General features: G+C 63.0%; 1 protein-coding gene across 1 annotated transcript; it reads left to right on the top strand.

Annotated features, from left to right (window-relative positions):
* LOC115634974 (bactericidal permeability-increasing protein-like) lies at nt 1–20,935 on the top strand. The gene is made up of 16 exons (XM_030533118.1): nt 1–136; nt 419–555; nt 6,655–6,769; nt 9,277–9,405; nt 10,611–10,766; nt 12,131–12,194; nt 12,980–13,040; nt 13,412–13,503; nt 14,217–14,393; nt 15,052–15,111; nt 15,547–15,714; nt 15,956–16,023; nt 16,403–16,445; nt 18,106–18,169; nt 18,288–18,364; nt 20,712–20,935. Exons 2-16 carry the CDS (start codon nt 453–455, stop codon nt 20,751–20,753), a joined length of 1,419 nt encoding a protein of 472 aa, XP_030388978.1. The 5' UTR covers nt 1–136; nt 419–452; the 3' UTR covers nt 20,754–20,935.
* The last annotated feature ends 7 nt before the right edge of the window (nt 20,936–20,942 follow it).

Genomic DNA, 20,942 nt, shown 5'->3' with positions numbered 1-20,942 from the left:
CCGACTCATCAGCGCAGGCCAGCCCCGTTACATCACAGCCGCTCCTCTCCAGCCAGCGAGCCATAAAAATGTGGGGTTGTGTCTTGGGTTTAGCCCGGGTGTGCACTTGGAGTGACGGGTCTCGTCAGGAGCTGAGGTACTGGCTAGGTTCGGAGTCCCGGGTCCCCAGGCTGGCTTCACTGTCCCAGACTTGCCAAGCAGCTCCTTGGGGAGAGAGGAAAGTGGTTTCCCATGGACGTGGCTCTTGTGGCAAAGGACTGGCCCAAAGTCATGCCGTAGAGCTGAGCTGGGGACCCAGCCCTGTGCTGCAAGCGCCAGGCCTGGAGCTTTCCCATGGGAGGCTGTGGGAGGGGTGCTGGGAGCGCTGGGCTGGGCCGTCACGTGCTGCTAGCCGCGTGCCTTTGTCTCCCTGCCGCAGGTGGTGAAGAGGATCCCAGCTCCGGTCCGAGAGGATGGTTTGGACATTTGTCTTTGTTCTGCTGGGCTCCAGCTGTCGGGCAGAGGGAACCAATGCCGGCCTGAAAGGCAGAATAACGCAGAGGGGCCTGGAGTACGGTCTGTGGCTCTGCATAGTTATTACCCTGTTTGTTTTTCACTGGAACTGTCGCCTGTTCTCTCAGCCTGGAGACATCCCCAGGGCCCTGCTCTCCCTCTGAGCCGGACATGGGCTGGCCCCGTCCCCTGGGATCCATGCTCCGGGAGCAGCCCCAGCACTCACTGCAGCATGTGCTATGTAACAGAGGGGGATGACCTGGCTCAGCCAGCCTGGGGAACGTTCCCAGAGAGCTCCTTCCCCTGCATGCCGTGGGGCAGCGTGGAGGGAGGATGTGAGACTGTCACCACCTTCCTGTTCCCACAGCCCACAGCTGTTCCCTGCAGTGCCCTGCCACGGCCCCTGGCTGCTCTCTGCAGTGCCCTGTCACGGCCCCTGGCTGCTCTCTGCAGTGCCCTGCCACTGCTCCGGGGGCTCTCCATGGGCCCTGCCATGATCCCAGCCTGCTCTCTGCAGTGCCCTGCCACGGCCCCTGGCTGCTCTCTGCAGTGCCCTGCCACTGCTCCGGGGGCTCTCCATGGGCCCTGCCATGATCCCAGCCTGCTCTCTGCAGTGCCCTGCCACGGCCCCTGGCTGCTCTCTGCAGTGCCCTGCCACTGCTCCGGGGGCTCTCCATGGGCCCTGCCATGATCCCAGCCTGCTCTCTGCAGTGCCCTGCCACGGCCCCTGGCTGCTGTCTGCAGTGCCCTGCCACTGCTCCGGGGGCTCTCCATGGGCCCTGCCATGATCCCAGCCTGCTCTCTGCAGTGCCCTGCCACGGCCCCGGGCTGCTCTCTGCAGTGCCCTGCCACTGCTCCGGGGGCTCTCCATGGGCCCTGCCATGATCCCAGCCTGCTCTCTGCAGTGCCCTGCCACGGCCCCTGGCTGCTCTCTGCAGTGCCCTGCCACTGCTCCGGGGGCTCTCCATGGGCCCTGCCATGATCCCAGCCTGCTCTCTGCAGTGCCCTGCCACGGCCCCTGGCTGCTCTCTGCAGTGCCCTGCCACTGCTCCGGGGGCTCTCCATGGGCCCTGCCATGATCCCAGCCTGCTCTCTGCAGTGCCCTGCCACGGCCCCTGGCTGCTGTCTGCAGTGCCCTGCCACTGCTCCGGGGGCTCTCCATGGGCCCTGCCATGATCCCAGCCTGCTCTCTGCAGTGCCCTGCCACGGCCCCGGGCTGCTCTCTGCAGTGCCCTGCCACTGCTCCGGGGGCTCTCCATGGGCCCTGCCATGATCCCAGCTTGCTCTCTGCAGTGCCCTGCCACGGCCCCTGGCTGCTCTCTGCAGTGCCCTGTCACGGCCCCTGGCTGCTCTCTGCAGTGCCCTGCCACTGCTCCAGGGGCTCTCCATGGGCCCTGCCATGATCCCAGCCTGCTCTCTGCAGTGCCCTGCCACGGCCCCTGGCTGCTCTCTGCAGTGCCCTGCCACTGCTCCGGGGGCTCTCCATGGGCCCTGCCATGATCCCAGCCTGCTCTCTGCAGTGCCCTGCCACGGCCCCTGGCTGCTCTCTGCAGTGCCCTGCCACGGCCCCTGGCTGCTCTCTGCAGTGCCCTGCCATGGCCCCCAGCAGCTCCCCACAGTGCCCTGCCACTGCTCCAGGGGCTCTCCATGGGCCCTGCCATGATCCCAGCCTGCTCTCTGCAGTGCCCTGCCACGGCCCCCGGCTGCTCTCTGCAGTGCCCTGCCACTGCTCCGGGGGCTCTCCATGGGCCCTGCCATAATCCCAGCCTGCTCTCTGCAGTGCCCTGCCATGCCCCGGGGGTTCTCCATGGGCCCTGCCATGATCCCAGCCTGCTCTCTGCAGTGCCCTGCCACGGCCCCTGGCTGCTCTCGGCAGTGCCCTGCCACTGCTCCAGGGGCTCTCCATGGGCCCTGCCATGATCCCAGCCTGCTCTCTGCAGTGCCCTGCCACGGCCCCTGGCTGCTCTCTGCAGTGCCCTGCCACTGCTCCGGGGGCTCTCCATGGGCCCTGCCATGATCCCAGCTTGCTCTCTGCAGTGCCCTGCCACGGCCCCTGGCTGCTCTCTGCAGTGCCCTGTCACGGCCCCTGGCTGCTCTCTGCAGTGCCCTGCCACTGCTCCAGGGGCTCTCCATGGGCCCTGCCATGATCCCAGCCTGCTCTCTGCAGTGCCCTGCCACGGCCCCTGGCTGCTCTCTGCAGTGCCCTGCCACTGCTCCGGGGGCTCTCCATGGGCCCTGCCATGATCCCAGCCTGCTCTCTGCAGTGCCCTGCCACGGCCCCTGGCTGCTCTCTGCAGTGCCCTGCCACGGCCCCTGGCTGCTCTCTGCAGTGCCCTGCCATGGCCCCCAGCAGCTCCCCACAGTGCCCTGCCACTGCTCCAGGGGCTCTCCATGGGCCCTGCCATGATCCCAGCCTGCTCTCTGCAGTGCCCTGCCACGGCCCCTGGCTGCTCTCTGCAGTGCCCTGCCACTGCTCCGGGGGCTCTCCATGGGCCCTGCCATGATCCCAGCCTGCTCTCTGCAGTGCCCTGTCACGGCCCCTGGCTGCTCTCTGCAGTGCCCTGCCACTGCTCCGGGGGCTCTCCATGGGCCCTGCCATGATCCCAGCCTGCTCTCTGCAGTGCCCTGTCACGGCCCCAGGCTGCTCTCTGCAGTGCCCTGCCACTGCTCCGGGGGCTCTCCATGGGCCCTGCCATGATCCCAGCCTGCTCTCTGCAGTGCCCTGTCACGGCCCCTGGCTGCTCTCTGCAGTGCCCTGCCACTGCTCCAGGAGCTCTCCATGGGCCCTGCCATGATCCCAGCCTGCTCTCTGCTGTGCCCTGTCACGGCCCCTGGCTGCTCTCTGCAGTGCCCTGCCACTGCTCCGGGGGCTCTCCATGGGCCCTGCCATGATCCCAGCCTGCTCTCTGCAGTGCCCTGCCATGGCCTCCGGCTGCTCTCTGCAGTGCCCTGCCATGCCCCGGGGGTTCTCCATGGGCCCTGCCATGATCCCAGCCTGCTCTCTGCAGTGCCCTGCCACGGCCCCTGGCTGCTCTCTGCAGTGCCTGCCACGGCCTCCGGCTGCTCTCTGCAGTGCCCTGCCATGCCCCGGGGGTTCTCCATGGGCCCTGCCATGATCCCAGCCTGCTCTCTGCAGTGCCCTGCCACGGCCCCTGGCTGCTCTCTGCAGTGCCCTGCCACTGCTCCGGGGGCTCTCCATGGGCCCTGCCATGATCCCAGCCTGCTCTCTGCAGTGCCCTGCCACGGCCCCTGGCTGCTCTCTGCAGTGCCCTGCCACTGCTCCGGGGGCTCTCCATGGGCCCTGCCATGATCCCAGCCTGCTCTCTACAGTGCCCTGCCACGGCCCCTGGCTGCTCTCTGCAGTGCCCTGCCACTGCTCCGGGGGCTCTCCATGGGCCCTGCCATGATCCCAGCCTGCTCTCTGCAGTGCCCTGCCACGGCCCCTGGCTGCTCTCTGCAGTGCCCTGCCATGGCCTCCGGCTGCTCTCTGCAGTGCCCTGCCACGGCCCCTGGCTGCTCTCTGCAGTGCCCTGCCACTGCTCCGGGGGCTCTCCATGGGCCCTGCCATGATCCCAGCCTGCTCTCTGCAGTGCCCTGCCACGGCCCCTGGCTGCTCTCTGCAGTGCCCTGCCATGGCCCCCAGCAGCTCCCCACAGTGCCCTGCCACTGCTCCAGGGGCTCTCCATGGGCCCTGCCATGATCCCAGCCTGCTCTCTGCAGTGCCCTGCCACGGCCCCTGGCTGCTCTCTGCAGTGCCCTGCCACTGCTCCGGGGGCTCTCCATGGGCCCTGCCATGATCCCAGCCTGCTCTCTGCAGTGCCCTGCCACGGCCCCTGGCTGCTCTCTGCAGTGCCCTGCCATGGCCCCCAGCAGCTCCCCACAGTGCCCTGCCACTGCTCCAGGGGCTCTCCATGGGCCCTGCCATGATCCCAGCCTGCTCTCTGCAGTGCCTGCCACGGCCCCCGGCAGCTCTCCGCAGTGCCCTGCCACAGCCCCCGGCTGCTCTCTGCAGTGCCTGCCACAGCCCCCGGCAGCTCTCTGCAGTGCCTGCCACAGCCCCCGGCAGCTCTCCACATTGCCCTGCCACAGCCCCCGGCAGCTCTCTACATTGCCCTGCCACGGCCCCCGGCAGCTCCCCGCAGTGCCCTGCCACGGCCCCTGGCTGCTCTCTACAGTACCCTGCCACGGCCCCTGGCTGCTCCCCATGCCCTGCCATGGCCCCCGGCAGCTCCCCGCAGTGCCCCGCCACAGCTCCCGGCTGCTCTCTGCAGTGCCCTGCCATGGCTCCCGGCTGCTCTCTGCAGTGCCCTGCCATGGCCCCCGGCAGCTCTCTGCAGTGCCCTGCCACGGCCCCTGGCTGCTCCCCGCAGTGCCCTGCCACGGCCCCCGGCTGCTCTCTGCAGTGCCCTGCCACGGCCCCCGGGGGCTCCCTGCAGTGCCCTGCCATGGCCCCCAACTGCTCTCTGCAGTGCTCTGGCACGGCCCCCAGCAGCTCCCCGCAGTGCCCTGCCCCGGCCGCTGGCTGCTCCCCGCAGTGCCCTGCCATGGCCCCCGGCTGCTCTCTGCAGTGTCCTGCCACAGCCCCTGGCTGCTCCCCACAGTGCCCTGCCATGGCCTCCGGCTGCTCTCTGCAGTGCCCTGCCATGGCCTCCGGCTGCTCTCTGCAGTGCCCTGCCACGGCTCCCGGCTGCTCTCTGCAGTGCCCTGCCACTGCTCCGGGGGCTCTCCATGGGCCCTGCCACGGCCCCTGGCTGCTCTCTGCAGTGCCCTGCCATAGCCCCCAGCAGCTCCCCACAGTGCCCTGCCACTGCTCAAGGGGCTCTCCATGGGCCCTGCCATGATCCCAGCCTGCTCTCTGCAGTGCCCTGCCACGGCCCCTGGCTGCTGTCTGCAGTGCCCTGCCACTGCTCCGGGGGCTCTCCATGGGCCCTGCCATGATCCCAGCCTGCTCTCTGCAGTGCCCTGCCCCGGCCCCTGGCTGCTCCCCGCAGTGCCCTGCCATGGCCCCCGGTTGCTCTCTGCAGTGTCCTGCCACAGCCCCTGGCTGCTCCCCGCAGTGCCCTGCCATGGCCCCCGGCTGCTCTCTGCAGTGCCCTGCCACGGCCCCTGGCTGCTCTCTGCAGTGCCCTACCACTGCTCCGGGGGCTCTCCATGGGCCCTGCCATGATCCCAGCCTGCTCTCTGCAGTGCCCTGCCACGGCCCCTGGCTGCTCTCTGCAGTGCCCTGCCATGCCCTGGGGGTTCTCCATGGGCTCTGCTGTGACCGCAGCCTGCTCTCTGCAGTGCCCTGCCATGGCCTCCGGCTGCTCTCTGCAGTGCCCTGCCATGGCCTCCGGCTGCTCTCTGCAGTGCCCTGCCACGGCTCCCGGCTGCTCTCTGCAGTGCCCTGCCACTGCTCCGGGGGCTCTCCATGGGCCCTGCCACGGCCCCTGGCTGCTCTCTGCAGTGCCCTGCCATGGCCCCCAGCAGCTCCCCACAGTGCCCTGCCACTGCTCAAGGGGCTCTCCATGGGCCCTGCCATGATCCCAGCCTGCTCTCTGCAGTGCCCTGCCACGGCCCCTGGCTGCTGTCTGCAGTGCCCTGCCACTGCTCCGGGGGCTCTCCATGGGCCCTGCCATGATCCCAGCCTGCTCTCTGCAGTGCCCTGCCCCGGCCCCTGGCTGCTCCCCGCAGTGCCCTGCCATGGCCCCCGGTTGCTCTCTGCAGTGTCCTGCCACAGCCCCTGGCTGCTCCCCGCAGTGCCCTGCCATGGCCCCCGGCTGCTCTCTGCAGTGCCCTGCCACGGCCCCTGGCTGCTCTCTGCAGTGCCCTACCACTGCTCCGGGGGCTCTCCATGGGCCCTGCCATGATCCCAGCCTGCTCTCTGCAGTGCCCTGCCACGGCCCCTGGCTGCTCTCTGCAGTGCCCTGCCATGCCCTGGGGGTTCTCCATGGGCTCTGCTGTGACCGCAGCCTGCTCTCTGCAGTGCCCTGCCATGGCCTCCGGCTGCTCTCTGCAGTGCCCTGCCATGCCCCGGGGGTTCTCCATGGGCCCTGCCATAATCCCAGCCTGCTCTCTGCAGTGCCCTGCCACGGCCCCTGGCTGCTCTCTGCAGTGCCCTGCCACTGCTCCGGGGGCTCTCCATGGGCTCTGCTGTGACCCCAGCCTGCTCTCTGATTCAAGGTCAGCAATTCGGCCTGGAGGCGGTGAAGTCACTGCTGAAGAAGAAGTACATCCCGGATCTGAATGGCTCATACAACATCCCTCTCCTCGGGGACGTGGGCTATTCCGTGTCCAGGTCAGAGCACGGCTCCTTCTCCCTGGTTCTGGGGCCAGGAACATACTCTATGCCCCCCACACACACACGGTCAGTGGGGTCCCAGGCCCTCTGAACCAGACACCTCGGGCTCATCACGGGGCCTCCTGGGTCCTTTGATGAGAGTCGCTCGGGGCTGGGCATGAGTGACGTGAGCTGGTTGGAATGAGATAATGCCTTCCCCCCATGGCCTGCCACTCCCTTGGGGCCCCGACCCCGTGGGAGACAGGCGGGATCTCATCGGAGGGGGTGTTCCCTCCCTTCCATGCCACGGGACTGCCGTTCTCAGCTGCGGGGTCGGGGCTGCCTGGCACCATGGTATGAGGTCGGGTGGCCCAGTGGTGCAGGCACCAGCTGGGTTCAATCCCTGCTCCACCCCGGGCTCCCTGTGTGCCCTTGGGCCACGTGCATTATGGAAGGGGACTGTGGGCCCTCACTGAAACTCTGGGCAGGTTTTTGGGTTGGTCCTCTCCCACTACCAAAAGAAAGGGGGAGGGCTAATGGGAAATCAGGATCCTGAGACTGACAGGCCCCAGAGCTAATGGGCAGAGGCCATTCCTTCAGGTCAGGCTGACTGACAGTGCAGGCAGGCCAATGAGATAGTCAGGAGGCCAGGGTCCCATGTGAGGTGGAGCGGCCAAGCCGGAGGGGCAGAGCTAAGGGGAGAGCAGGAGCCTGGCTGGGCTGGGAGCAGGGCCAGAGGAGCAGCCCCGGGAGCTGAGATGGAGGCAGGGTGTGAATGGGGCTGGAGCGAGTGAGCGACTGGGGAGTCCAGCGGCCCTGGGCACCAGACCTAGCACAGGGAGGCCTCAGACACGAGGCCTTGCAGGCTGGGCTGGGAGGGGCTCGTGATCCTGATGGGAGTGACGCTGGGGGGATGGGCCCTGTCCCCTAGTGCCTGCAGGTGTGTGGGCACCGCCAGAGCAGGTGCGAGCCCCGGTGTCATGGCAGTGCAGCCAGGGCCTGGGCAGGGGCATGGACCCTGTGAGGAGCAGACTAGGAATGTCCCTGCAGCTCCGAGACGGCCAGGTGTGGTGCCCCAGGCCCACGGAGCCCCGTTTTTTTTTAATTGGTTGCTGTTTAAAAATTTTTATTTGCTTGAACTCAGAGTGGTGAGCAGTGGGGCAGGGAAGTGTCTGGTGCAGAGACAGTGCCCCAGAGTGGAGACACCCTAGCCCCTGTCCTACGTGACCACGACAAGACTGGGGGCCCAGCTCCCCAGGAATCCTGGACCCAGCCGTGTCGGGGTTACAAGGACTCTGCCATGCGGCAGAGAGGAAGGGGAGCCCTAGAGGTCAGGCAGGCCCATGTGTAAAGGGAGTGGGAGCGGGGACTCAGATCCTTTCGCTAGCCCATTTCACCAGGATAGTGTATAAACCAGGAAAGTTTCCCACAATAGTGGGCCCATTCCCCCGCTCACAGTTAGATGGTGAGGTGCCCAGATGCTGCAGTGATGGGTGTTTTAGCTGCTAGATTGTCCCTGCCGGCCATCTCTGTAACAGTCTTACCTCCAGCTCAGTGACTCCGGCTGCAGGACGGTGCTGGGGCTCTGAGCCGTGAGCTGCTTTACAGAGCCTGTAACCTTTGCCTCCAAGATCAGTCACATGTTCTGCCCTCTGGGTAGTGCCCACTGGCACTCAACTGCTCTGACTCCAAACTGCACCAGGGTGGCCAGGGCAGGAGCTCGATGCACTAGAAATTAGGCGCCTGAGTGTTTTTCTTGAACTTCCTCTGCTAACAAATCTTCTCAATACCTCCCATTCCCTCGCACCTTGTCCACTCAGGCCGATCCCCCGCGTTCCCTCTGTGAGTGTCTCTCACCTCGTCTTAGCCACAAGCTCATCACTCCTGCATAGGTGATACCAACTGAACCTGCTTCCTTGTCTCACACCCCACCTTGAGAGCTCTGCCCTGACTCACTCACAAACACACACACACACCCATAGATCTGACCTGCTTTCTCTCTCTCTCTCTCTCACACTCCCAGGATGCAGCAGCTGCAATAAATGTCCCTTTCACCACGGTGCTAAAACCAGTGCTGCTCCCCGAATGTTCGCAATGGGGGGACATTTAGATAAGCTCAGGGCCTGATTATCCAGGATTCAGCACTCAACGTGCTGAGTTCTCCTGAAAATTTTGGCCAAACACTCCCTTACCCCCGGCATGTGCACACCTACCCACATGCACACACACGGTCACACGCACATCCATATGCAGATGTGTGTATGCACGCGCACACACACACACACACACACACACACACATGCACACTCGCAGGTGGTGTCAGTTTCTCTAGAACCCAATGGCCAGAGGGGCTGTGCAGAGAGCAGCCCCAGGAGTCCATCCCCCAGCCACACACCCTGTGGAACGTGGCACGGAGGTTCCTGGAAGTTCCCGAGGTCCCTGTGATAAGCTGTTCCTGGGGTGTTTGGGGGAGCGTTTGGCCTTAGGGCAGTCGGGCTGATGTCTGTCTTTCTGCTGCTTTGCAGGATCCAGATTCAAGAGCTGCAGCTGAATGAGTCTGTCGTAAGCTTCTCTGAGGGGACAGGCGTGAGGCTCGTGGTCAGCAGTGCCCGCGTCCAGCTCCACGGTGTCTGGCGAGTGAAAGTCCTGTTCGTGTAAGGGCTACTCTGCTGCTGGTGCTGTGATGTGAGGCCATTGGGAGCCCTCCATAGCCCCAGGGACAACAGGGACCCCACCCCCACACTCTCCTCAGCTCCCCAAACTCCCACCCAGGGCCAGAGCCATCCCAGATGCCATGTGCTACTCTCCACCATAACCAGAGCTGGGTCACCTCCACTGGGCAGGGGCTCTGGGGCGTGCACCTGCAGATGTGACTTGCCCAGCCTGACTGTGGCCTCGTGGGAAGGGCAGGGGGGCTAGCACTGGCACTAGAGATGCTGACACGGGGTCTGGCCAGGGGCAAATTTTGCTCTGGGGAGCGGTCGGACGGGGCCCTGCTTTGTGGCTGCTGTCTCCAGTGCCGCTCTGCGGTGCAACCCCAAGAGGATAACATTGAGCCCCCTTCCTGCTTGTGCTGAGAACTCTGATCCCGTGCCTGGAGGGCAGAGCTCCTGCAACAGTTACCAGCTCCTTAGCCCCCCCACAGGGCCTGGCATTGGTTGGGGGCCCCAAGCGCTGCAGGGCCCTCATTTCCTCGCTCGGTCATGGGTCTAAAAAGATGTGAGTCCCTTTGCTAAAGGGACCAAGGGAAGGGAGCACCAAATGCCTTCTCCTTTGCGGACATATTGCTCCCTGGGGCCATCGGTGACCCAGCCTAGGGGGTGTTCCTGCAAGCTGAACCTTGGTGCAGGAGTGTAACTGGAAGGGAGGGAAAAGAGCAAGAGGGAACCTCCCCTGCCATGCCCTGGCTCCCCTCCGTGGCTGCACAGGTACAGGGAGGGAGAGGGGGAAGATTGGGGGACACGGCTCTGGGGTGATGGAACAGAAGGCAGGGAAAGGAGGTGACGACTCCGTGCTGGGGTAGTGGCACATTCTGGGCAAGAGGTGCTGAGTGCAGCTCCTAGGGGGGCAGCTGCCCTCGCAGAAACCACGGGCACAGCTGGCAGCCTTGTGGGCAGCTGAGCAGAGAGGCCAAGGCCTGGATGGTCATGGGGGCACTGCTCCCCCAACCCCTGGAGGAAGTCCCTGCAGTGCAGGGCAGTGTGGGAAGCTCTCTCCCTCTGCAGGTGTAGCTCTGAGTCCTCTCTCCAGTGCCGACTCCCTGGGGCTTTCACCTCTGCCTCCGGGCCCGTAGCTAGGGCAGCCCGAGCTCCGCTAGCCACCAGGTGCTAAACTGCCCCGTGCTTTCCTCCCTTCCCAGACCCGACAGCGGCTCCTTTGACCTGAGCGTGAGCAACCTGTCCCTCTCCACCGAGCTGGGGGTGAGCAGGGATGACAGTGGCCGTCCCCAGGTGTGGAGCACCAACTGCCGCTCCAGCATCGGGAGGCTGGATGTGAAGTTCCATGATGGAGCCAGGTGAGTTCTGGCTTCCTGAGGCCCTGCTACATCCCTTATCCCCCCGAGCTGGGCTCAGCTAGGCTGCGTATACTGTCAGCTCCCTTAAAGGGGGGCACGCTCTGTGTGGCGGGGCAGGCTGCGCTCTGCTCATCACACCCTCTCTATCCCACAGAGCTCACTCTCTGCCCCGGTGTGGAAAGCACCATGCTGAGGCTTGGACCGCAGGGCTGGCTGGGAGATGGGGGCAGGTTCAGAGCAGTCTTTTCAGAGGGGGAGCTGTGTTACTGAAATAGTGGGTCTGCCTAGCTGAGAGCCAATAACAGCCTGACAGGGATGAGGAAAAGATGCTTTATTCTGCAGAAGAAAGGAGAGCCTGTACCTTGGTACAAAAGACTCTACTTAACACAAAAATTAAGAATCTTTTATACACACTCACACACAGGCTTCGGTCGTGCTAGCATTTGATTGGTAGTTAGCAAACCCTGCACTTCTGCAATCTGCTCAGCAAAAACCAGCTAAGAACCAGCTTCAACAGCCTCAACACTGATAAGGGGAGACAGTTCAAACATTCAGGGTACTGTGTCCGTGAGGCTTCTGCTTCTCCCTACTGGCTGCTTGTAAGCTGTTAAGGGGGGCTACCAGTGACTTTCACAGCTGGGACCAGGTCATGTCCATGGTTTTAGTCCTCTAGGTCGAGGTGTCAGAATCACTCTGCAGTGCGGGGCCAACCTACATTTTTACTTATGGTCTGTGGCCAGGCCGATGACATATGGGGCAAGTCCCTCCATCCCCACAGATCTCCCGTTGGCCAATAGCAGAGTTGCACAACGAGGGAGGTTACAATATGGCCCTTGTGCACTAACTGAGACAGAAACGGGCGAAGTCACTCTTGTCTTCAGCCTCAGACCTTGGGAAAAGTGATGCAGGTCTCTGCAGGGCCGGCACGCAGCCTGCCTGTTTGCTTGGCCGCTGCCACATGCAATTACCCAGTCTGAAATTGTGCAAACCAGGCAGACAGTGACACACCTAGATCACTGAAAATCGGGGTCGTGGTGTGCCAGCGCTATAGGTGTGAATGTCAGTATCCCCTGGAGATGAATGGGGGCAGGTCACATCCCCTAGAGCTGTGGTTTCAGGCTGTCTGCAGACTCAGGAAGAGGCCACTGCAATCGCTTGCCCTTGATAGTGAATGGAGGGCAGTGGAGCTTCGTCCCAAGGCTTTGAAGAGGTTGACTGTTCAGAGTGGGATTTGCCAATGCTCTGAGTGCTGCCCTACACAGCCCTGGGAGTGTTACGGAGCTGGGCCAGTGCTGAGTGCTTCGGGAGCCCCCGCCCATAGCTCTGCACTAAGCACTGATTCTTCTCCTTCTCTCTCCCCACAGCTGGCTTTACAATCTGTTCTCGGGGGCTCTCCAGGCACCCCTGCGGTATGAAGTCAATAGGCAGGTGAGTGTTCATCCTGCTGAGAGCAGCTCCCCGGCCCTGTCCGCCAGGACTCGGGCGGTAGCCGGAGGATGAGATCAGCAAATGCTAAACAAGTGTCTTCCTTCCCGGCCTCTCCCACCAAGCACTAAACTCTTTCGCTCATTGCTATTGGACGAGCTGCTGAGTGCAAAGTCCTTGTGGAGTGAGACCTCCAAACGCAGGTTATCAGCAGGCCTTGCTCCTACACCTGCAGCACAGCGGCACAGACCTTTCTCGCTTGAGCTAAAGGAGTAACTCCCCTCGCTGGCAGCATGGTGGGCTGGTTTCCATTATTGGATCAGGCCACTAGAGGGAGATGTTGGCCAGCGTGTTACACTTAGCCTTATTGTACCAGTGCAGGTCACTTCAGGCTTCCTGCTTAACGTACTTGGCACATGGGGCGAAATATCGGCCCACTACCATCCCTGCCCCTGTGTGTCATGCTGGGGACCCCTTTGTCCTGGGGCAGTGGACAGCAGTTCCTGGGTGGGGATTGTATCCGTGTTTCTATTTGAAACCCAGCTGAGAAACCCAGGGCCATTCTGTGCAGAGGAGCGTTCTAAACCTGAGGAAGTGACAAGGAAAGGAAGGAAGGAAATTAAACAGGAGGTGATTATAACGTATCCACAGACCCTCCCCATTCACCTTATGGCTGATCCTGCTTTTCTGTCAGAACAGCTCCTCCATGGCCCCACAAGAGCCCCCTGGCCTGTTCTTTCCTCTGGGAAAGGGTTTCTGAATCTGTAACATTCTCTTTTTCCATCCAGCTCTGTCCTGAGCTCGGGAAAGGGATCAGTGATCTGCAGCGAGTCCTGAAGACCATGCACGGTAGGAACTAGGAGCCATGGAGACCTGTGGCAACATGGGGGGCAGATGGGATGAGTCGCCCGAAAGCCTGAGAATTGGGTCAAATATCAGAGAATTCTTAGGTGGGAATTCAGGGTATGAGGCAGCAGGACAGGAATGGGCAGCTCAGGCTGAATCTGGGCCGAAACCTCGACTGAATCCAGGATGCGAATTCAACTCAGCTGGTGATTAAGAAGAAATGAAAAAAGACAGGCTGGTCCTCCAGCTTTTTCCAGGGGATATCAGGGTTGACTCAGACGAGCTGTCTGGGCGTTATTGACCTGGGAGGGGATATGAGGACTCACCACTTTGGGTTGTGCTATGATGTTCCTCTGTCTCCGGCTTCTCTGCAGTCTCAGCCCAGATCGACCCATTTGCTGCAATTGACTATTCCTTGGTGAACAAGCCAGTGATTGCCAGGGAGCATGGAGACATGGACCTGAAGGTAAAGCAGCTGAGCTGGGCACCAGGCACCCTTCGGGGAGGAAGTAGACTTCCCAGAACATTGTGGACGTCTTCTGGCCCAGATCTGCTGGGAGCAGGACACCTGCCAAGCAGGAAAGCAACTGCCTGGGCTGAGAGCAGCTGAGACGTTTGTAAAGGGAAATCAGCTCTTCAGGGGCAAAGTGGGAAAATCTAAATCTGTGGCTCTTCTGCTGGCATGTGCTGCCTATGCAGAGTGCAATCCTGCTGGCTGGGCACTGCGCCTCTCTCTAGGTGTGGGGGGAGCAGAGCTGCCAGTGCGACTTGCCCCTCCCTGGACCCACACCTACCCCTGACCCCAGTTAGGTTCGGTCACTCCCCATTAGGGCTGATTGCCTGTCTCTGGAGTGATGGAGCCTGCAGTTTCCTGCTTTTCTCAGGCCCCCTGTGACACCTCAGGCCAGAGGGACCTTAGATCATCTGCTCTCCCCTCCTGTCTAGCCAGGCCAGAGAGTGCCCCCGTCCCCTTGCATTGAGCCTAATGACTTGTGCTGGGCTAAAGCAGATCTGCAGACTGCCCCGGACATGCCGGCAGAGCCAGGCGCATGTGGCAAATCCACGTTACTGCCCAGCAGTTGCTGTGATTGTCTCCTGCGCGGCCCACCCAGGCCTGACCCAGCAGTCGCCCCATCCCCGGGGAGTGACACGTAACATGTCCTATCTCCGTCTCTCCAGGGCGAGTTCTATGGCGTGGGCAAGCACAGGGAGAGCCCCTTCTCCCCTGCCCCCTTCTTGCTGCCTGACGAGGGTGACCACATGCTGCTTCTCGGCCTCTCCGAGTTCTCGGCCAACTCGGCTGCGTTCGTCTACTTCACGGCGGGGGCCTTGCGGAAAAACTTCAGGGATGACATGGTATGGCGCCAGGACAGCCAGCGATGTGGGATGAGGGGCCTCTCTGCTTTCTGGTCGGGAGCAGCAGGGAGTCCCCTCCTCTCCCTGATTGGGCTAAGCAGCTCCCGGTGCATCTCCCCCTTCCTCCATGACTGTGTGGTGAATGCTCCCCCTGCTCTTTCAGCCCCAGAATAAGGTGACACTCAGGAGCCCATGGGCCCTGTCCAGCTCCTCCAGGAGACCCGACCTTTCCCGAGAGCTGCATCCAGTCGCTGCAGGAGATTTTCCCGCGTGATTTCAGTGCTCGCTGGAGGGGAGGCTGTTTATCTATGGAGCGGGCTCAGGATCAAAGCCAACATGCCCCAGCTGTGCCCAGTGTTGCCACCCATCCAGGTTTTCCCAGGATCGTCCCTCGTTTGAGGTCGCTAACCTGGGAGAGCTGTACGGGACCTCAGTGCAGGCTGCCAGCTGGCAGGTTTCTGGGCTCAGGATCATCCCGGATGGCCTGGGTTTTTGCATCTCAGAGGTGGTGGCCCAAGGGCAGTTGAGGGCAGAGCAGCTCCAGGCAGAAGGCCGCCCCGCCCATTGGCAGCCTCACCTGCCTGTCCCAGGTGGCAGGTGCTCAGGCACTGGCACATGCTCCCCCAGCAACCCGGTGTCTCGTGTGTTTGTGTTGCAGATCCCGAAGCGCTCCCCCATCCGGCTGAACACCGGGAGCGTGGGGCTCTTCTTCCCAGAGGTGAGGCAGCTGGGGCAGCCCGTGTGCCCTCACCGCTGCACCTGGCACAGGGGCAAACGCATCCCCTCTGGCTGAATCTGGGTTAAACCCCGACCCTGTGGAGAGCTGGGCTCCCAGGCTGTCACACATAACGGGCTCCTCCTCAGCCCTCTGGGAGTTCAGAGCCCCACACGCGAAGGGAGAGGGGAAGGAGGTCACGTGCCCATGGACGAGAGTTGGGGTCATGCAGTCCCAGGGGGTGCGGGTTAGGGTTCAGGGTCATGTACACACGGGATGCGTGTCCCCCTGTGTACGTATGGGGGCGGGGCGAGGTTGCACTGGCCAGCGGAGGATGGTATCCCATGCCCCGGAAGGCGGATGTCTCTCTGGCTCGGGGCTGGGCACTGGCTGTTTCTGTCCATCTCACGGGCCGTTCTCTTGCTCTCCCTGGCTCAGCTGAGGAAGCTCTACCCCGACATGCCCATGGAGCTGCACCTGTCTGCCCGCAAGCAGCCGCTGCTGACCTGCCACCCGGACAGCCTGGCCCTGGCCTTGTTCGGCACAGCCGAGGCCTTCGTCGTCCTGCCAAACGCCACTCTGGCCTCAGCCTTCCTGCTGGACCTGGTAAGTGCTGGGCAGAGCCCTGGGCATCCTGGATCCCTCTCTCCCAGGGACCCAGGCGTATTGGTGCAGGGCCGGTGGCCCCAGCTCTCCGGCTTGAGGGACCTGGAGTGTTGGGGGAGGGCTGGGGCCCTGTGCTCTGGAGCTGGGATGGGGGGGGGCGGTATTGTGGGGCCTCCAGGGCCATGTTTTAGCTGCTCTTGCTGATAACAAGAATCCAAGAAACGTCTTGCTTTGTTGGCAGGATGCCAGCCTGGCGGGGCAGCTGCATCTCGACTCAGCCAAAGTCGGGGGCTCTGTGGCTCTGACTGAGTGAGTCTGGGGCTTGTCTGGAGCCTCCCCTCCCCTCCCCTTCCCCCAACCACAGGGGTTATGGCCCAGCCAGGAGCCCACGCCTACGAGAGGTTCTATCCCCTGGAGTTTATAGCCCAGCCCTGCCCCCTCTCTGGGATTTACATCCCACCCCGATACCCACAACTCCAGGGGCTTATGTCTCAGCCCTTGGGGTCCCATCCCAGCTGGGAGCCCCAATTCCCCCCCGCTTATCCCAAGACCAATAGCAACCCAGCAAGAAACTGAACTCAGAGCCCTCCCGTCCGCGTTGCGTCTCCTGAGCTGCCACCCCCTCGGCCAGGCCTGGCTGAGCTGGGACCACGCTCAGCCCTGACCTTTGTCTCTGTGTCTCCAACAGCTTCAGCCTGTCCGTGGTGTGGTCCCACGTCGGCTCGGTGCAGGTGAGCCGTGACAGCAGCAGGGGCTGGGCGGGCGGCAGGGAAGGGTAGGACGAGGAGATTTCCAGGGGCACATTGTGCGCAGCCCTTCCTCAGCCAAAGCTGCCACTGAACCGCAAGGGGAGATTGGCCTGAGGATCATCCTGCGCCGTGCACGGCCCCACTGGCTTCGGGGAGCCAGGCTCTGCCCCACGCTGTGCACGGCCCCACCAGCATGGGGGAGCCAGGCTCTGCCCCGCGCCATGCACTGCCCCGCCGGCCCCGGAGGAGCCAGGCTCTGCCCCACGCCGTGCACGGCCCCACCGGCCCCGGGGAGCCAGGCTCTGCCCCACGCTGTGCACGGCCCCACCAGCATGGGGGAGCTAGGCTCTGCCCCGCACCGTGCACTGCCCCGCCGGCCCCAGGGAGCCAGGCTCTGCCCCGCGCCATGACTGCCCCGCCGGCCCCGGGGGAGCCAGGCTCTGTCCCGCGCCGTGCACTGCCCCGACGGCCCCGGGGAGCCAGGCTCTGCCCCGCGCCGTGCACGGCCCCGCCGGCCCCGGGAAGCCAGGCTCTGCCCCGCGCCGTGCACTGCCCCGCCAGCCCCAGGGAGCCAGGCTCTGCCCCGCACCATGCACTGCCCCGCCAGCCCCGGGGAGCCAGGCTCTGTCCCGCGCCGTGCACTGCCCCGCCAGCCCCGGGGAGCCAGGCTCTGCCCCGCACCATGCACTGCCCCGCCGGCCCCGGGGAGCCAGGCTCTGCCCCGCGCTGTGCACGGCCCCGCCGGCCCCGGGAAGCCAGGCTCTGCCCTGCGCCGTGCACGGCCCCGCCGGCCCCGGGGAGCCAGGCTCTGCCCCGCGCCGTGCCCTGCCCCGCCGGCCCCGGGGAGCCAGGCTCTGCCCCGCGCCGTGCACTGCCCCGCCGGCCCTGGGGGAGCCAGGCTCTGCCCCGCGCCGTGCACTGCCCCGCCGGCCCCGGGGGAGTTAGGCTCTGCCCCGCGCCGTGCACTGCCCCGCCGGCCCCAGGGAGCCAGGCTCTGCCCCGCGCCGTGCACTGCCCCGCCGGCCCCGGGGGAGCCAGGCTCTGCCCCGCGCCATGCACTGCCCCGCCGGCCCTGGGGGAGCCAGGCTCTGCCCCGCGCCGTGCACTGCCCCGCCGGCCCCGGGGGAGCCAGGCTCTGCCTCGCGCCGTGCACTGCCCCGCCCGCCCCGGGGAGCCAGGCTCTGCCCCACGCCGTGCACTGCCCCGCCAGCCCCAGGGAGCCAGGCTCTGCCCCGCACCGTGCACGGCCCCGCCGGCCCCGGGGGAGCCAGGCTCTATCCTGCGCTGTGCATGGCCCCGCCGGCCCCAGGGGATCCAGGCTCTGCCCCGCGCCATGCATGGCCCCGCCGGCCCCGGGGAGCCAGGCTCTGTCCCGCACCGTGCACGGCTGCCGGCCCCAGGGGAGCCAGGCTCTGCCCCACACTGTGCACGGCCCCACCAGCATGGGGGAGCTAGGCTCTGCCCCGCACCGTGCACTGCCCCGCCGGCCCCAGGGAGCCAGGCTCTGCCCCGCGCCATGCACGGCCCTGCTGGCCCTGGGGAGCCAGGCTCTGTCCCGTGCTGTGCACAGCCGCCGGCCCCAGGGGAGCCAGGCTCTGTCCCGCGCCGTGCCAGCTCTCACCAGCTGGCTTGTGTTCTGCAGGTGAAAACTCTGGAGACCCTGCTGAAGCTTGCGCTGCGGATGGTTGCATTGCCGATGGCGAACAGTGAGTTCTGCTGCATTTCCCCACCCCGTGTCCCTGCTCTTGGGGTAGCAGTGCCCCTCCCAGCTGCCCTCGGGCTCTGGGTCCTCCCCCCTAACCAGGGCTTCTTTTGTCTCCCCAGAGAAGCTGAAGAAAGGATTCCCCCTGCCCAGCATCTATAACCTCAGCCTGGTGAATCCCCATGTCAAAATCAACCAGGTAGGGCTCAGCCATGGTCTTGGCTCCACGTCCTACCCAGTGCCTGCACTGGGAACCCCCAAGCCTGTGGCCAGGGTACCTTTTCAGACTAGGTGGGGGCATCTTTGACCATAATTCCAGGGGCTACCTGAAAAGTTTTGTATTTTTTGGCAGACAACTTAGCAATTACCTGACGGAGCACTGTTTCTAATTCCTGTTGTCACGGACTCACAGGTCGTGCTCACTCTTCGCCCCCTGCGGTCCGTGGGGGGTGCCCCTTCAGTACAACAGCCCTTCTCGGGGGGCCACTTTCTCTCGGGGTCAGGCCCCTCCACCTCCTGGAGCCACACCTCTCTGAGTCTTAGCATGTCTGTCTCTCGCCGTGAGCCCCCTCAGAGAGTCCACACGCTCTGGACCCCCCAGGCCTCCACCCCTGAAGGGTATGATGCCCCCTGTTCTCTAGGCTGGAGTGACTCTCAGCCCAGGAAACTCCCCGGCCTCAGGCCTGGCCTCCCTCAGCCTCGCACATCCCAGGCTGGGCCTGCCTGCTCCCCCTCTCCAGCCCAGCACGCGCCCTGCTTCCTAGCTGGGCATCTGATATCATGGGCCCCAAGCCCCCCCCTGTCCATTGTCTTCTCTCCAGGTAAACAGGGTCATAAACAGGAAGGCCTGAGTCCCCTCTCAGCTCTCCTCTGTCTGGAACCGGCTGGTCAGGTCACCGGGGTCCTCTCCCTGCAGCCCATTGTCCCCCACTGGCCAGATCCGGCTGTGACTCCTGAGCTGGGTTTCCGGGTCACCAAGTCACCAGTCGCTGGGGTCTCCATCCTCCAGGCCCTTGGCTGGGGTCCCAAGTTCCCTCTCCGGTCCTCTGTAACATCAAACTCCCTCTCCCCTCACCTTGTTAAACCCGTAACACCCGGGGACACTGAGTCCCACCCCCTGCATGCAACCCCCTGGAAAACACAAAAAAACCCCAAGAAACTCCCCACTCCATCACACTTATATAAAAGAAAGAAAAATAAATAAATATTAGCCCCACTCACCTCTAATGCCAACATGTTCTGACATCTTGTGGCGAGTCACTTAATGGGCACTGGTTAGCTTTAAAATTTTAATGTATATTCTTACTCTGTTACTAATTCTGCAGGGCGAGAGACCCTGTCAGGACTCCTGGGTTCCATCTCAGCTCTGGGAGGGATGTGGGGTCTAGTCAGTTACAGCAGTGGGAAGATACATCTGGGGTCTATATAAGAACATCAGACTGGCCAGACCGGGTCAGACCAAAGGTCCACCTAGCCGTGTGTCCTGTCTGCCGACAGTGGCCAGTGCCAGGTGCCCCAGAGGGAGTGAACAGAACAGGGAATCACCAAGTGATCCATCCCTTGTCGCCCATTCCCAGCTTCTGGCAAACAGAGGCCAGGGACACCATCCCTGCCCTGCCTGGCTCATAGCCATTGATGGACCTGTCCTCCATAAATTTATCTAGTTCTTTTTTGAACCTTTTATAGTCTTGGCCTTCACAACATCCTCTGGCAAGGAGTTCCACCAGTTGACTGTGAAGAAATACTTTGTTTGTTTTAAATCTGCAGCCTATTAATGTCATTTGGTGACCCCTAGTTCTTGTGTTATGAGGAGTAAATAACACTTCCTTATTCAATTTCTCCACACCAGTCATGATTTTATAGACCTCTATCATATCCCCCCTTAGTCATCTCTTTTCCAAACTGAGAAGTCCCAGGTTTATTAATCTCTCCTCAGACGGAAGCTGTTCCATACCCCTAATGGTTTCTGTTGCTCTTCTCTGAACCTTTTCCAAATCCAATATATCTTTTTTGAGATGGGGCGACCACATCTGCAGGCAGTGGTCAAGCTGTGGGTGTCCCTCTCTCCATTCTCACCATTTATTCCTACCGTTTTTTTCCCTATGTTTTATCCTGAGTGCCTGGCAAAGCTTTCAGGATCATCTAATGATCCTTAATTTAATGTAATGACAAGTCTTTTGTTATCTTAATCAATCTGCCTCTGTTTATAAACAAACTCCCTGCCGCAAAGGCAGAAGCTGGGAGCAGCACCAGACTCATCACATGGCAGTTAGGAGCTCCATCTGGGGCTAGAATGTGTGCTGTGAGCAGACTTCAGGTACGAAACTTCCGGGGGGGGGGGGGTAGAGTTCCTCTGCCCCCCCTAAATGGTGCCCCTGGTCTTGGGTCCTGCAGGGAGCTCGCTCACACCTACCCCATCAGCAACTCCTGCTGGGGGACTCTGCACCCCATTTGGCCAGCACTCCTACGCCACCTGTGAAACAGCCCCCCCCAGCTGCTGTCATTAAACACAGCCGGACTCTCATCCTGCCGTTTTGTCTTCACAGGGATTTGTGTTGGTAGCCACAGATGTGCAGTACAAGGCTTGAGCTGCCATGGCTGGGTAGCCCCTTCGGCGAGAGCCGCTGCCCTACAGGAGAACACATACAGCCCCTGGCTCCCCTCGCCCCCTGCATCCTGCTGCTGCCTACCCTGGAGCCAGCCTGGAAACCAGGGCCAGAGGGGGGATTTTGTGTTACTTTAAGTAAAACTGATTTTTTTATGCCCTCAATCGTGTC

The sequence above is a fragment of the Gopherus evgoodei genome, chromosome 14, assembly GCF_007399415.2.
Source record: "Gopherus evgoodei ecotype Sinaloan lineage chromosome 14, rGopEvg1_v1.p, whole genome shotgun sequence".
Taxonomy (NCBI): Eukaryota; Metazoa; Chordata; order Testudines; family Testudinidae; genus Gopherus; species Gopherus evgoodei.
The sequence above is the reverse complement of the archived record's forward strand: the minus strand, read 5'-3'. Positions and strand labels throughout refer to the sequence as shown.